At 39.2% G+C, this 16,497-nt stretch overlaps 1 protein-coding gene across 1 annotated transcript in view; it reads right to left on the bottom strand.

Annotated features, from left to right (window-relative positions):
* carmil2 (capping protein regulator and myosin 1 linker 2) overlaps positions 1-16,497 on the bottom strand; it is a 129,072-nt gene that overhangs the window by 91,500 nt on the left and 21,075 nt on the right. The window contains exons 19-26 of the mRNA XM_047389929.1: positions 16,246-16,339; positions 15,992-16,078; positions 11,195-11,323; positions 10,836-10,952; positions 9,366-9,541; positions 9,110-9,197; positions 7,033-7,122; positions 6,846-6,912 (exon numbers count right to left, since the gene is read on the bottom strand). Coding sequence (XP_047245885.1) covers positions 6,846-6,912; positions 7,033-7,122; positions 9,110-9,197; positions 9,366-9,541; positions 10,836-10,952; positions 11,195-11,323; positions 15,992-16,078; positions 16,246-16,339 — 848 coding nt within the window. The remainder of the gene's footprint in view (positions 1-6,845; positions 6,913-7,032; positions 7,123-9,109; positions 9,198-9,365; positions 9,542-10,835; positions 10,953-11,194; positions 11,324-15,991; positions 16,079-16,245; positions 16,340-16,497) is intronic.

The raw sequence follows: 16,497 nt of genomic DNA, 5'->3' as shown, positions 1-16,497 counted from the left end.
TGTCCCAAATGACTGATGATGATAAATAGAATCCACCTGTGTGTAATCAACTCTCCGTATAAATGCACCTGCTCTGTGATAGTCTCAGCGTTCTGTTCAAAGCGCAGAGAGCATCACGAAGACCAAGGAACACACCAGGCAGGTCCAAGATACTGTTGTGGAGTTTAAGTTTAAAGCCGGACTCGGATACAAAAAGATTTCCCAAGCTTTAAACATCCCAAGGAGCACTGTGCAACCAATCATATTAAATGGAAGGACTTTCCGACCACTGCAAATCTATCAAGACCCGGCCGTCTCTCTAAATCTTAATCTCGAACAAGGAGAAGACTGATCAGAGATGCAGCCAAGAGGCCCATGATCACTCTAGATGAACTGCAGAGATCTACAGCTGAGGTGGGAGAGTCTGTCCATAGGACAACAATCAGTCGTACACTGCACAAATCTGCTCTTTATGGAAGAGTGGCAAGAAGAAAGCCATTTCTCAAAGATATCCATTAAAAAGTCTTGTTTAAAGTTTGCCACAAGCCACCTGGGAGACACACCAAACATGTGAATGGCTAAGTCAAAGTCCAGACCTGAATCCAATCGAGAATCTGTGGAAAGAACTGAAGACTGCTGTTCACAAACGCTCCCCATCCAACCTCACTGAGCTCGAGCTGTTTTGCAAGGAAGAATGGGCAAGAATTTCTGTCTCTCGATGTGCAAAACTGATATAGAGACATACCCCAAGCAACTTGCAGCTGTAATTGCAGCAAAGGGTGGCGCTACAAAGAATTAACGCAAGGCGGCCGAATAATATACTTTTCAGTTTTTTATTTGTTAAAAACGTTTGACACATCCAATAAATTTCCACTTCATGATTGTGTCCCACTTGTTGATTCTTTCCAAAATATTTGAATTTTATATCTTTATGTTTGAAGCCTGAAATGTGGCAAGAGGTTGACCAGTTCAAGGGGGCCGAGTACTTTCGCAAGGCACTGTACTTGGAGGTTTGCCAGGTATCCAAGCATACCTGGATGACATCATCTGCTATGGTGCTACACAAAGAGCACAAAATGACTACTTAAGAGCAGTGCTACATGCCTTGAACAGAGCAGGGCTAAAGTTAAATATGCACAAACACAAGTTCAACCAGTCGTCTCTGAGCTACTTGGGCCACACCATATCAAAAGAATGACTTCATCCTGACCAGGACAGTCACTGCAGTAATTAATGCTTCTGCTCCACACAATACATCCTCTCTGAGCATCAGTCAGAGAGTCCACCAACACGAACTTTAAATGGACAAGGGAAACTGAATCCAGTTTTACAGTATTTAAGGGACTTACAGTTAATAGCTCCGCTTTAGGATTGTATGACCCAGACTTGCTTACCTACAGGGGTTGGACAATGAAACTGAAACGCCTGTCATTTTAGTGTGGGAGGTTTCATGGCTAAATTGGACCGGCCTGGTAGCCAGTCTTCATTGATTGCACATTGCACCAGTAAGAGCAGAGTGTGAAGGTTCAATTAACAGGGTAAGAGCACAGTTTTGCTCAAAATATTGAAATGCACACAACATTACGGGTGACATACCAGAATTCAGAAGAGGACAAATTGTTGGTGCACGTCTTGCTGGCGCATCTGTGACCAAGACAGCAAGTCTTTGTGATGTATCAAGAGCCACGGTATCCAGGGTAATGTCAGCATACCATCAAGAAGGACGAACCACATCCAACAGGGCTAACTGTGGACGCAAGTGGAAGCTGTCTGAAAGGGATGTTCGGGTGCTAACCCGGATTGTATCCAAAAAACATAAAACCACAGCTGCCCAAATCACGGCAGAATTAAAAGCGCACCTCAACTCTCCTGTTTCCACCAGAACTGTCCGTCAGGAGCTCCACAGGGTCAATTGATCTATAGCCAAACCTTTGGTCACTCATACCAATGCCAAATGTCGGTTTCAATGGTGCAAGGAGCGCAAATCTTGGGTTGTGGACAATGTGAAACATGTATTGTTCTCTGATGAGTCCACCTTTACCATTTTCCCCACATCTGGGAGAGTTACGGTGTGGAGAAGCCCCAAAGAAGCGTACCACCCAGACTGTTGCATGCCCAGAGTGAATCATGGGGGTGGATCAGTGATGGTTTGGGCTGCCATATCATGGCATTCCCTTGGCCCAATACCTGTGCTAGATGGACGCATCACTGCCAAGGACTGCCGAACCATTCTTGAGGACCATGTGCATCCAATGGTTCAAACATTGTATCCTGAAGGCGGTGCCGTGTATCAGGATGACAATGCACCAATACACACAGCAAGACTGGTGAAAGATTGGTTTGATGAACATGAAAGTGAAGTTGAACATCTCCCATGGCCTGCACAGTTACCAGATCTAAATATTATTGAGCCACTTTGGGGTGTTTTGGAGGAGCGAGTCAGGAAACGTTTTCCTCCACCTGTATCACATGGTGACCTGGCCACTATGCTGCAAGAAGAATGGCTTAAAATCCCTCTGACCACTGTGCAGGACTTGTATATGTCATTCCCAAGATGAATTGATGCTGTATTGGCCGCAAAAGGAGGCCCTACACCATACTGATAAATTATTGTGGTCTAAAACCAGGTGTTTCAGTTTCGTTGTCCAACCCGTATGTGACTACAGATGCTTCTGATAATGGACTGGCTGCAGTGCTGACACAATTGCATTCAGGGAAGTGCTTGGCTGCATCTGGGCTGTGGAATGGTGGAGAACCTATTTCTGGGGACCGTTTAGTTCAACACACAGACCAACAGACACTTACAACCCTGCTAACATCAAACATTGAGGGGCGTGCGGGACTGATAATTCCCAGAAGGTCAGCCTGACTGCTTTGCTTCACATATGACATACCAACTAGGTCACCTAAACGTGACTGCTGATTGTTTGTCCTGACTACCACAGACTGTTGAAAACCTTGACACAAAGGAACCTGATATGATTGCTGCTGTCTTTACAGACTCTCCATATGCTGTTTCTCTTTCAGAGTTTACTACTGCCTGTGAGACCTGTCCAGAGCTGATGCTGCTGCACTGGCAGATCATGACAGGTTGGCCCAAATGCAAAAAAGCCCTGTCAGAGGAACTTCAGTCATATTTTCAGATCCGAGTTGTCTGTCCATGACTCGCTCATTGTGCCAGAGTGGTGAATTTGCCTCACGAAGGACACCAAGTAATAGTCCGCACAAAACAACAGCTGCATAAACTATATTGGTGACCGAAATTGGATGAACTTGTACAATCAGTCATTACCGCCTGTATTACCTGCCAGTTCAGCGATAAAGTTTCCAAAACTGCGCCTGCCCGACTTACACTGGTGGAACAACCAGACAAGCCATTGGAAAAGGTCCCTATTGACATAACAGGCCCATTTGAAAATGTGACATAGGACTGCAGATATGCTTTTTGTTCTAATATTCAGGGCTTGACATTAATTTTAGCAGTAACACAGCCACTCCGACCAGCCACTTTGGCGGGTTGAATTATATATACAGTTTTTAATTGTCCCTTTCTTAAATGGGATCTGAAATGATAAGCAAGTTAAAATGCAACGCTACGACATTGAGTGTCCCATGACCCATGAGCCCCGCCTGTGTACGGTGTTTGCTCTCTGGTCCGTTCATGATCGACGTCGCTTTAGACAGACGATCCCTGTGGAGCACACAGTTGTGTCGCGGTGGGGGCGGCAATGTGTTTGAAACATTACCGCAGTGTACAAAGTATATATAGGGACTTTTACACAGAACCAGGGGCGTCGTTAGACCCAGAGGTTTTCTGAATAGCCCTGGACTTCTTGATAGAAGAAATTTAGAAGTATTAAAAAGATGCAGCCACAAAATGGTATTGGACTTCACAATTTTACCACAGATGGACCATTAATTAATTAACTATTTTATTTTTTTGAAATACACATATGATATTATATATACTAAACTAATTAAACAATGATACCATATGTATAGAGTTATTAATAACTGTAATATTAGTACTGATAAGGTCCAGGATGAGGCTCTATGCTATATTTGAAACACCACAACTTAAGACCCATTTCTCTCAGAAAGTGTTTAAAAGTAAAAACTGCACTAATGTTTCACATGCTCAGTGCAGAACAACAGACTGTTGGAAAATGTTTCATTTATTATTTTTGACAGGACAAATTTCTTCAGAAGTTTAATGAAGGGCTGAAAAGATGGCGATAAAAGAGAACAGGTTCAAAAGAGAGGGAACAATTTTAATGAAATGTTTTGAAAGCCAATATGAAAGTCATAATTAAAATAAATAAATGTGTTTTAGGATTTTACCATTTGACTAAGATTTAATAAAAATCTGCTTTATACCAGTTTCCTTTTTTGAAATGTAAGAAATTAAGACAATGGACCCTTAGGCGTGGAACACATTGATGAGAATGTAACGTTTAAAAAGGTAATTTATGTAGATGACAAAACAAGCAAATATATCTGGCCCATAGTAAACATCTCTGAGTTTAAGAAAGAATTTTGTCATCAGAAATTCAGATTACGTTTTTTTTCTAAATACCTCAAAATGTGTCATTATTTGCTTCAGCAAAATTGTTTTTCATCAGTCCTAAACTCTGTTTCTTCTAATCCTTCATTCAGCTTCTAACAAAAATAAAAAAACAAGTAAAATGATTGTAAACCTTTTTTGTTTGATTCACAATAACTTACATTCAGTCTAAACCCAGCCAAGAGAGAGAACTGGTACAATATGTCCTATGTTATTTTAACTTTAAATTACTTATAAACTGTCTTATGGAAATATAAATATTTTGGGTTTGGGCTAAAGCCCCCAATCTTTTTAGACCCTAAAAACGCCCCTGCACAGAACCTTATCGGAGCTGAATGCTTGACAATGACCTGAAGTGGTAAATATTTTATGTAGTCTTGATATGATTGTGTAAAAGGGTCATTTACATTTAAAAATGCTGTAAATCTAGTTCAAGTAAACTTTAGCACGCTATAGTCAGCTTTAATCAAATTAATCAAAAATTCTCAACAACAACATTGTTGCTGGTGAAAATGCTGAGTGGCTAGTAACTTTGGAAAACCACTAGCCACAGTGGCCGGTGAGCAAAAAAGTTAATGTCAAGCCCTGCTACTATTACAGTAAATGGCCAGAATTTGAGTTTGCCTCTAACATCACAGCAGAGGTAATTAATCGCTTCTTAGCCATTGTGTTCAGTAACACACTTGGTGACCCAAGCTTCCTGGTTTCACATAAAGGCAGCCAGTTTACTTCTCATGCCTTTTCATATTTTCTGAGCGAGAGAGAGAGGGATACAGCACTTGAAAGCTAGTGTGTACTACCCACAAGCAAATGGAGCTGTAGAGAGATTTAACAGAGTTTTGAAGGAGTGCATACAGACAACTAAGAGAAGTTGCAAACCATTCAAAATATTAGTGACTGAGTTGTTGCACAACTATCGTGCCACACTACATGCAGCTACCGGTGCCACACCATTTGAGTTGCTGAGAAACAGGAAAATGCGCACCAAGCTGGATGTAAACAGATGGAGGAATACACGAACAAAAAGAGGGGAGCAAAAACACTTTCCTTCAAAGTGAGTGACATTGTTCATGTTCACAGACCTGACCATGTTCCTAAAGGTTCATCAAAACTTTCTGGTACCTGTTAAGGTTCTATTAAACTAGTTCTTTAGTTCTCTTGCAATACTGGTAAATAGGTTAATAAGAAATGCACCGGGTTATATAGTTGAAACCAAGAAGTGTGACATTTTCATTTAAATGTTTTGGTTGATTACAAAGGTCCACATCTGAGGTGGTTCACTTGTTTCACGTGCTATAGTTCATACGAACTATATTCTTGCACTTTCATACTGAGTTCTATAAATGTTTCTTGTTGCAAAGTATTTGCTTTAAAGAAAAGGGGAAATGTGTTGTGCTATTGCTATGACTTGCCAATAGGTGAAGTGTTTTTTTTACTGTGGAGAAGGTAAGACGAAGAAGAGAGAACAAAAGAAGAGAGGTCTGAAGCATACATCTGTCTCCTGCTTTTTCCTGCTTTATTTTAACACTGCAACACCACATACTCCTATGTCTTGGTTGGCATTGCCAAGAAGATATGTATCCATCCATCTATTGTCAGCATCTGTTGCAAAGTAGATAAATTGATAACAGATCATCTGATAATCAGTCAAAACAGTAGGTGATGGTCAACAGACATAGAGGATGCCTTTACTGTTGCCAGCACTTGATGGTAATTTCCAAGGCCTTTGTGTTTGCATTAGGCTGAAAAGCCATACTTTGCCATTGACCAGCATGTGTGGTCACAGTGGCCCATCATTGTCACAGAGTTGTAAAGATAGTTGTAATGGTAGTTTTCCAGATTTTTAGAGTGTAATATTGCAATCCTTCAAAGATTGGAAGAAGAAATTCATGACTTACAGTCATATAAAGTATTAAGTTTGGATCTGGTTTTTTCTTGTTCCCAGAAATTAAAAAATTAAAAACTCATCCAGACACTATTTCTTAGTTCTTATTATAGGTTTCCTGTTTATAAAATTTGAGAGATATTAAAATAAATCAACTAAAATTAAATGTTCCACCAGTATCATGATATAGTTTTATTAAAGAAGAAAAGAACATGGGTAGGTTGATTGTTTGACTTTCCAAAGCATGTTGTATCCACTATAGATGGTTACAGAGAGTTATAATTCCCAGGCTAATGGGCAAAAGGAGCATTTCATAGTGACCAATTAAGACTGGAAAGGCAACAACTCTAAGTCTCAGTGAGCTGTCCTTTTTCACCCCTGCAGTGCCAAATGTTGTTGATGGTTGTTGCGTCTTACTTTTAATTGAAGCAGCAGGTCTCAGGCTCTTAGAAAGCAATTCGTTTCTCCAGAATGCTGGACTGTACTGTAGATGGCGAGAAACAAATGAACAAAAATAAACAAAACGAAAAACTCACCTCATGAATATTCACTGTTTTCTGAAGTGCACAACACATGTAAGGAAAGGTTTGTGGGTTTCTCTTACATCATCAGTTGGGAAATCACTGTCAGTCAGCCGAAGCTCTGGGATATTGATTTTCTGAGTGCTGGATGAGTTTTCAGTTATTAGGCAGTCCTAAACATTAAGTAAGAGAAATCTCAATTTATAATACAGAATCTGTACACACATTAGCATTTTCCCATCCAGGTCAACAGCATGCTGAATATATAATGGTGTTCACTACCCAAATTGTCAACTATTTAATTGTTTTGATTAATACAATATTATCTTCTTAAGGCATTGGTGTAAATGTTCAACAAGAAAACTGATAGTAAATTGTGTTTCTGATTTGACCTGAAAGTTAGATACAATTTCTCACTAAATGTTGAATGGGATTGCCCAATCTCGACTGATAGGTGTATAGTTGATACATTATCAGTTAAAATGTTCAGAATAAAGGGTTAAAAAAGTTTTTTTTCAGGGGAAAATATGAGATCACTAATGTTTGAGGTTTTCATTGTTAATTTTAAACAGAAAAACATCCTTCAGATAAGGGAAGTACTTCTTTTGACAGCATTCAGAATTTATTATAGATCCGGACTCATCTAGCCCTCAGGAATGACAAGAACATCCCAACGGAGATGTCTTTTAATGTGGCACAGTGGAGGATGCTCTTTCATGATATGGAAGCCTTTTACTTCAATGGAAGAATGGAGGTTCAGGTTTGGTCTAGGGCATACACTCAGCTAGTTATAAGAAGATGTTGCATTAGGCATTCCTGTTGATTTAGAGTCCCTATCTGTGTGCTGAACACTCAGTGTTTTAACAAATAATACTGCAATTCATACATCTTAAACAACATAATGATAGTGATCAACAGGAACACTGGGTTGACTCACTACCAAGTCCTTTTTGGATGCTTTAAGTTCCATTTGGGAGTTGGATGGGTCCATCCATCCATCCATCCATCCATCCATCCATCCATCCATCAACCTTGAGATACTTAGACTCTTCCCTCAAGTTGGTCAATCATTCCTAACCCTTATCATCACTAAACCTTTTTTGAATGGATGAAATGTGAAAAGTTTATATAAGTTTCAATATTCTGCGATGAATTGGCGTCCTGTCCAGGGTGTACCCCGCCTTCCACCCATAGACTGCTGGAGATAGGCACCAGATCCCCCGCGACCCACTATGGAAGAAGCCGTATAGAAGATGACTGACTGACTAGTTTCAATATTCAAAGTCATTTAGTCCTAAAGTAATAGCTGAAAATCTGCTTTAGTTGATACAGCATGTATCACCAATGACTAAGAAATGTGCTTTTTTATTTGTAGACACATGACACTAAACTAAAGTTGGTCAATGCAGATTCAGGATTCATCACTGAATCCCAAGATTCATTTAATTCCCCTGGAGAATTATTTTCTCCTGTTTAGTTGCTAAAGATGGTTTTCATTTTTCTGGATAGCGGTCTAATTTCAGTCGATTTATTAAATCAGATTCAGCTGATTTAAACATTTTCTTTCATGTTCATTTGTTTTCCATTTCTTTTGCGGAGCATTTTCTCCTTTCAAGGCCAATTAGTTACACTTTTCCTTCCTGTAACTGCAAAATTCTCCTTTTACAGATTTATTGTGGATTTTTTTGTAACATAACATTTTAATCAATTGGAAAAGAAAGAAAATAATATATGCATTATTATTTTTGTATCACATTGTTACACATTGCACACACACTAGAACGTTTTCCCAGGTCATTTTATAATAATTTCCTTTATTTTAATTGACAACTCTATTTAGAAACTGCAATAATTTCAGCTTAAGATATTATATTTTAAGTCATGTTTAACAAAAACAAGAATGTTCAGTTACTTAATTATGTCTAATTTTAAAGTATTTTTGACAGCTTAATTTCTTTGAAGCAGAGACTTGCAAAAACCAAAATGTTTCTAACTTATTTGTATAACAAATGAAAGACCACATTACAATGTAATGTGGTGGCATTTTTAGTTTTATTGTTAATGGACAGCCAATGTTTGTTTTTCAGGGGTTTCATTGTGTCAGCTGTACCAGCTTAGTTTCAAACACATAAAATAGAGCACAAAAACAATCCGAGTTACCATTTTGTCCTGCATTGCTGTCAGATCCTGTAGCACCTGTTCTACCATGGTTTCAGCCAGAGTCACAGCCAATGCTTGTCTCAGTTCACTGACAAAACAGAGAAGTTAAAGTATGTGCAAATGTTTACTCAGTAAAGACAACTTAGAGACGAATGATGGAGTATGTCCTTGTGACCCTTTATAAAAAATGACAAATTAAAGAAACTTCAGTAACCTGCGTAAATTAGCTTAGTTCACAAACAAAAAAGGGTTTTACCTCAATCTGGTGCTGATGATTTCCCCTGCAGTTTCCACCAGCCTGCTTCTTAGGAATATTTCTGCCTGTTTGCTTTTTTTGGACATGCACTCTGACAGACTCTTGCAGACACTGGAGCGCTGCACCACCCGTGGACACACTGATTCTGCCAATCCTATCAGGCCTTGACCCAACTCCTAAAATAATCAAGACCGTAAGTGATGATCTAGAGTCCAGAGTAAGACAAACAAGACAGAGTCCTGTCTCACAACCAAACTTCAGCTAGGATGTCCACCACCCTCAGCTTAATGTATCTTTGATGAATCATGGGTTCCACAATGAATGACAGCACCCAACAATAATACCAACATGCTTAAATCTTGTTTGCTTTCATTGCTGGATAAATTCAATTTCTTTAAGTAAATTAAGTATTTTTCTTTCTGCCCCTTTTTATGGATGAATACAATCATTGTTTAGTGTAGCGTTGTAGATTGTGTACACTGGCCAATCTGTGACTGTTGGATGTCATGAGGGACAAAGTTGACATTCAGCTATGATTTATCATGAATTACATTTTTAACCAGTTACCACACACAAATACTGCTGGACTTACAAAAGATGCAGGTAGAGCTTGTAGCAAATACGTGACACAGCACTGACAACAACATGCTTGCTGGATCATTAGGGGTAGGGCTGAATTGGTATTTATATAAAAATACTAATAGTTTTATCTGAATGATCATTTCAAGCCACCACCAGCACAGCCAACTTCACAGTTTCACCTAAATGTTGACATTTTATTTCATATCCAAGGCTTGACATGCATACACTGTATTGCAGTAAGTATCTGTCTACTTTTACATGTACCTGAACTCTGATAGCATCCTGTTCTTAATCTATAAGGTCCAGTTTGTTGATGGTTCCACTGTTGCCAGCAATAGCAACTTTAACTCTTCTGTAAGCATCTTCCACTGTTTAGGAGTGTGTTCATAGTTAGATGAGAAAACCAGAACTGCAGCCTCCGCTCTAATTCATCACAAGGGTGTTCAAGAAGGTTGAGGTCAAGACTCAGGTTTCTTCACACCAAACTTTCTGTAGCCATGGAAGTGACCGGAACACCGGGATATATTGATGTAGTAGTGGGACCCAATACTTTCAGCAATATAGTGTGTATTCTCAACTTTAAACTTTACTTGGGCAGGTTTAAGATTAGACATCTATGAATATTTTAGCTGTTGCTTTGACGTATGTTTAACCAAAACAATAGTCAGGACAAAAGGTCTTCACAATGTTCTAAAATGGCTACAATGTAATGCGGTGGCAATGAAGACGACAGAAGTGACCAAGACTCCATGGTTTGGACTGTTATCAACACATTGAAGGAGACACGTGTTCTAAGTATAGCTCTTTAATGAACAGAATCTATGAACTTGCAAAACTAGTCAATGCGTGTCAGATCTGTGACTGTCAGATAATGCAGAATACGAGTACCTGCAAGTTTTTTGTGATTTCCCGAGTCAGTGTAGAAGTAGCATCAGACAGGATATCCATCACCAGGTCTCCAACAGAGGAACACTTAATGGTCTCATCACACAAAGATGGAAGCAGCTGCATGTATAAAACACAAAACAAGCAAGCAAAACCAATTATAGGCACAAAACCTTCCAACAGTTACAGTTAAAACTTTATTAACCTCCATGCAGCATATTTTAGAACCATTTCATTGGCCTGATTTGCATTTTGTGTAAGTTACGATAAAGTGTCTGCTTAGAATACACACAGATTATATTAAATAACTTTGGCTCACATCATGATTTCTTAGTTGTCAAGAAAGAAACTGAAATGTTTACCTTCAGAGACTCTCTGGCATTTTGAAGCACCTCATGAGCAGACTTAATATCATTCTGGACCACCTGTGTATTGCAGTAGCTTATACGCTGAATGCTGTCCTCCAGCTGTCGACACATACCCTGGATCAGCTGAAATCAACAGGTACAAATGGAGAACAGCATACAGACACAGATGGAAACTGGCAAATGTGGCCTGAGCTAAAATGAAGTGACATAACCACATCAAACATTTGGAATAACTTTTAAATAAGTAATTCCAAATGTGTCTCACTTTGTCCTGACTCTTAAGACTGGCTTTAAGCTGGAAACGTCAGAGAGAAAATGGTAAACATTGTCAAAGAAAACAATCTTTAGTCTAGTACTACTTAACTATTTTTCTTTAGAGTTGTTATATGGTATCATAGCACTATACACTTCTTTTCAATGTTTTTTGAATTATTGACTCAGGTGGCAAAGTGAGGGGAACACAGGCCAAGAGGTAAACATGACAACATAATGGCTTCCTGTGAGCAAGACAGAGAGGCAGAGGAATACAGGTCCTTCTCAAAATATTAGCATATTGTGATAAAGTTCATTATTTTCCATAATGTCATGATGAAAATTTAACATTCATATATTTTAGATTCATTGCACACTAACTGAAATATTTCAGGTCTTTTATTGTCTTAATACGGATGATTTTGGCATACAGCTCATGAAAACCCAAAATTCCTATCTCACAAAATTAGCATATCATTAAAAGGGTCTCTAAACGAGCTATGAACCTAATCATCTGAATCAACGAGTTAACTCTAAACACCTGCAAAAGATTCCTGAGGCCTTTAAAACTCCCAGCCTGGTTCATCACTCAAAACCCCAATCATGGGTAAGACTGCCGACCTGACTGCTGTCCAGAAGGCCACTATTGACACCCTCAAGCAAGAGGGTAAGACACAGAAAGAAATTTCTGAACGAATAGGCTGTTCCCAGAGTGCTGTATCAAGGCACCTCAGTGGGAAGTCTGTGGGAAGGAAAAGGTGTGTCAGAAAACGCTGCACAACGAGAAGAGGTGACCGGACCCTGAGAAAGATTGTGGAGAAGGGCCGATTCCAGACCTTGGGGGACCTGCGGAAGCAGTGGACTGAGTCTGGAGTAGAAACATCCAGAACCACCGTGCACAGGCGTGTGCAGGAAATGGACTACAGGTGCCGCATTCCCCAGGTCAAGCCACTTTTGAACCAGAAACAGCGGCAGAAGCGCCTGACCTGGGCTACAGAGAAGCAGCACTGGACTGTTGCTCAGTGGTCCAAAGTACTTTTTTCGGATGAAAGCAAATTCTGCATGTCATTCGGAAATCAAGGTGCCAGAGTCTGGAGGAAGACTGGCGAGAAGGAAATGCCAAAATGCCAGAAGTCCAGTGTCAAGTACCCACAGTCAGTGATGGTCTGGGGTGCCGTGTCAGCTGCTGGTGTTGGTCCACTGTGTTTTATCAAGGGCAGGGTCAATGCAGCTAGCTATCAGGAGATTTTGGAGCACTTCATGCTTCCATCTGCTGAAAAGCTTTATGGAGATGAAGATTTCATTTTTCAGCACGACCTGGCACCTGCTCACAGTGCCAAAACCACTGGTAAATGGTTTACTGACCATGGTATCACTGTGCTCAATTGGCCTGCCAACTCTCCTGACCTGAACCCCATAGAGAATCTGTGGGATATTGTGAAGAGAACATTGAGAGACTCAAGACCCAACACTCTGGATGAGCTAAAGGCCGCTATCGAAGCATCCTGGGCCTCCATAAGACCTCAGCAGTGCCACAGGCTGATTGCCTCCATGCCACGCCGCATTGAAGCAGTCATTTCTGCAAAAGGATTCCCGACCAAGTATTGAGTGCATAACTGTACATGATTATTTGAAGGTTGACGTTTTTTGTATTAAAAACACTTTTCTTTTATTGGTCGGATGAAATATGCTAATTTTGTGAGATAGGAATTTTGGGTTTTCATGAGCTGTATGCCAAAATCATCCATATTAAGACAATAAAAGACCTGAAATATTTCAGTTAGTGTGCAACGAATCTAAAATATATGAATGTTAAATTTTCATCATGACATTATGGAAAATAATGAACTTTATCACAATATGCTAATATTTTGAGAAGGACCTGTACAGCCACAGTCGATCATAATGCCATGAGGATTTATCTAGCGATTTGTCAAAACATTGATACTGTTTTCAGGAAAGGGTGCATTGGTACATGTAGGAGCCCTACCAATGAGTTGACAGCCTCATTTTGGATATTGTCTGAGATAAGTGTTTTGTAGGTGTTGAGCCGAGATGTTTTTTTTGTGGTAGCTGTGTGTTTTGTTGGACTTTATTATCTAACAGTTCTGGCAAAGATTATTGAAATGACTATTTATGTCATGTCCTACCTGTGCTAGAACTTTGAGTTTGTGTTTGATTATTTCCCCAGCTCTGCCAGTATTACTGTTTTTGTTTACTCTTCTCAGCCAGGTGTTTTCTGTTCATTCAGGTTTAGTGGATCTCTTGTTTAGTTTTTGTTACTCCCGGATTCTGGTGTTTCATGTGCCTAGTTTCATTTCCATTTAGATCTGTTTTCCCTTGGTTTTGTAATCTAGTCTAGTTTCTTTGTTTACCTTCTGTTCAGTTCCTCATTTCTTGGTTAATTCCCCCATCTATGAAACTAATCAGTCACGCCCTCTGTCTCCCTGCAGCCCTGGTGCACACCTGTGGCATATTCACTTCTGATTACCTTGTCTCCCAGCTCATTGGCTTACACTTCATTCCCCTCAGTACTTGAGCTCTCTGGTTTTCATTGTTCTCCACTGGTTCCTCCCGTTTCCAATCCTGTGTCTTTGCCCTGGTCCAGTCCTAAGTTCTTCCATGTCTGATTTTCATGCACCTGCTTTCATCCAGTTCATGTTTTATACCTGTCTGAGTTCCTGAACTGATCTTTTGTAAGTTTTGTAAGTTTATTTTTCATTAAATCTCTGGAACCTACCTCCAAAACACATCATAACAATTTAGGATCAAATGTAACTTTTTATAATAAAAAATACTCTTTACACAAAACCACATTACTGAAACTGCAATGGCAGACGTGTTGAACTACATACACCTTAATAACAGTAATGGCTCTAGAATGTCTGTCTTGGATTATTGAAAGGCTAGAAAAATGGGTGGGATTGTTTGGTAATGTTCTAAATTTGTTTAGATCTTTTCTGGTGGAACAGAACTACTTTGAGTCATTTGGTAATATAAATCTCTGGGTGTGGGGGGTAAAGCGCACAACCCGTGTATGGAGGCTATAGTCCTCAACCTGTTGACCTTTCCTGCATGTCTTCCCCTCTCTCTTGACCCCATTTCCTGTCAGTCAACTTACAAAATAAAGGCCACTAGTGGCACAAAATTGAAAATAAATAAATATTATAAATCTGGGTATACCGTATTCTGTTGTGGTGTTCCTTAAAGGTCCGTTCTCAAGCCACCTTTATTTAACATATATAATTCCCTAGCTCAGACTATACAGTACTACAGGACTAATGTCCCAGCAGGACCTTGAAAAACTAATTAATGCATTCATTAATGCATTCATCTTTTGTAGAATTGATTACTGCAATGGTGTCTGACTAAAAAGTTGATTAGACAGCTGCCCGCGTCCTCACTAAAACTAAGAAAGTGGACCACATCACCCCGGTTCAAAAGCCCCCACACTGGCCCCTGTATGTCAAAGAATAGACTTTAAAATACTTCTGTTAGTCTATAAATCACTGAATGGCTTAGCACCAAAATACATTACAGACTTGTTGTCAGTGTATCAACCACCCAGACCTCTCAGGTCTTCTGGCTCAAATCTACTCTGCATACCCAGAACCAGAACCAAATATGGAGAAGCAGCTTTTAGTTCTTATGCTCCACAAATCTGGAAAAAACTCCCAGTTAACTGTAAAAGGGCTGAAAACCTAAGTTCATTCAAATCAAGATTAAGAACTTATTTGTTAGAGTGGCCTTTGACTGTGCCATCTAAACATTATTAGTTAAGTTTTCAGTCCAACTTTCCTTCCATTTTCTTATCAATCATTTTATCATTAATTTTTCATTTTATTTTATTGATTTTTTTATTATCATCTTTTTAATCATTGATTTTTTTTATTCTCTTTAATTATTTCATTACTTTGTGTCACTGCAAAGTACTTTTTCTATTATGTTTCTTTTTCTTTTTTTCATGTTTTGAATTGTCTTGCTACTGAAATGTGCTATAAAAATAAGCTAAATTGCATTGCCTTGCCTTACAGCATCTCCTACCATATGTAGGTCAACAACACACAACTTTGTATCTCTGTGTCACAGCCTGACTGTAGTCTACTACTGCACTGGTTCCCTGTTTTTAAAAGATATTTTAAAATTCTGCTATTGGTCTATAAAGCACCAAATGACCTTGGGCTGACTTGATTGTCAAGTAAGAAGCCTCAGATCTTCAAAGGCCTGCTTACTCAGTGTAAGCAGGCTTTGTGTGTCCATGTTACTTGTTTCTGTTCATTAATATTCATGTTGCTGTAAACATTATAAGTAGGAGAACCGTTTTGATCTTTACATTATTGCCACATCCTAATGCAGTGCAAGTATTAAACATTTTGATTGGAATTCCAGAGACCCCGTAGACATCAATTTTTGTTGTTGGGGGAGAATGTAGTATTAGTTCTAAAATATTCAGAGTAGTGTGGCAAGGACTTAATGCAGTTTTCTAGGTATAGAGTAAAATCAGCTGTAAGCACAGCCATAGTTATAGCTGTTTCCTACCTTTTCAGAATGTTGACTCCTAAACACCTGCTGAGGTCCCACACTGCCAGGATGTCTCATGTTGTTTCTGTCTAGACACTGCTGAATCTGAATACACACATTCAAATGGATGTCATCCATATGAAAACCATGACATTATTATTCATTTCCAGAATACGTTATCAGTAAAAATCAGAGTGAATTAATTTCCTATTTTACATGTTTTGTACTATGTTCTTATAAACAGTGTACACACACTTAAATTATTAAACAACCTTGTGCAGGGCTTCTTTTGTTCGGTCTGCGCTGCTGCGGTAGTTCTGTGTGATATCAGCCAAGGGGAGAGACATCTTCTGTAGTGTAAAGTTCCTGCAAAACACAGAAAACATCTATCAAAATTACATTTTAGAAATGGATAGAAAAGCTGTTTATTACCAATGCTTGTTTATTAGCTCTGTCTAGTCTGAATGTCAAAGGTTTTTCTGTGTTTTGTTTAGCTTTAATGAAAATGAACCTACATATTAAAC

The sequence above is a fragment of the Girardinichthys multiradiatus genome, chromosome 2 (genome assembly GCF_021462225.1).
Source record: "Girardinichthys multiradiatus isolate DD_20200921_A chromosome 2, DD_fGirMul_XY1, whole genome shotgun sequence".
Classification (NCBI taxonomy): Eukaryota; Metazoa; Chordata; class Actinopteri; order Cyprinodontiformes; family Goodeidae; genus Girardinichthys; species Girardinichthys multiradiatus.
The sequence above is the reverse complement of the archived record's forward strand: the minus strand, read 5'-3'. Positions and strand labels throughout refer to the sequence as shown.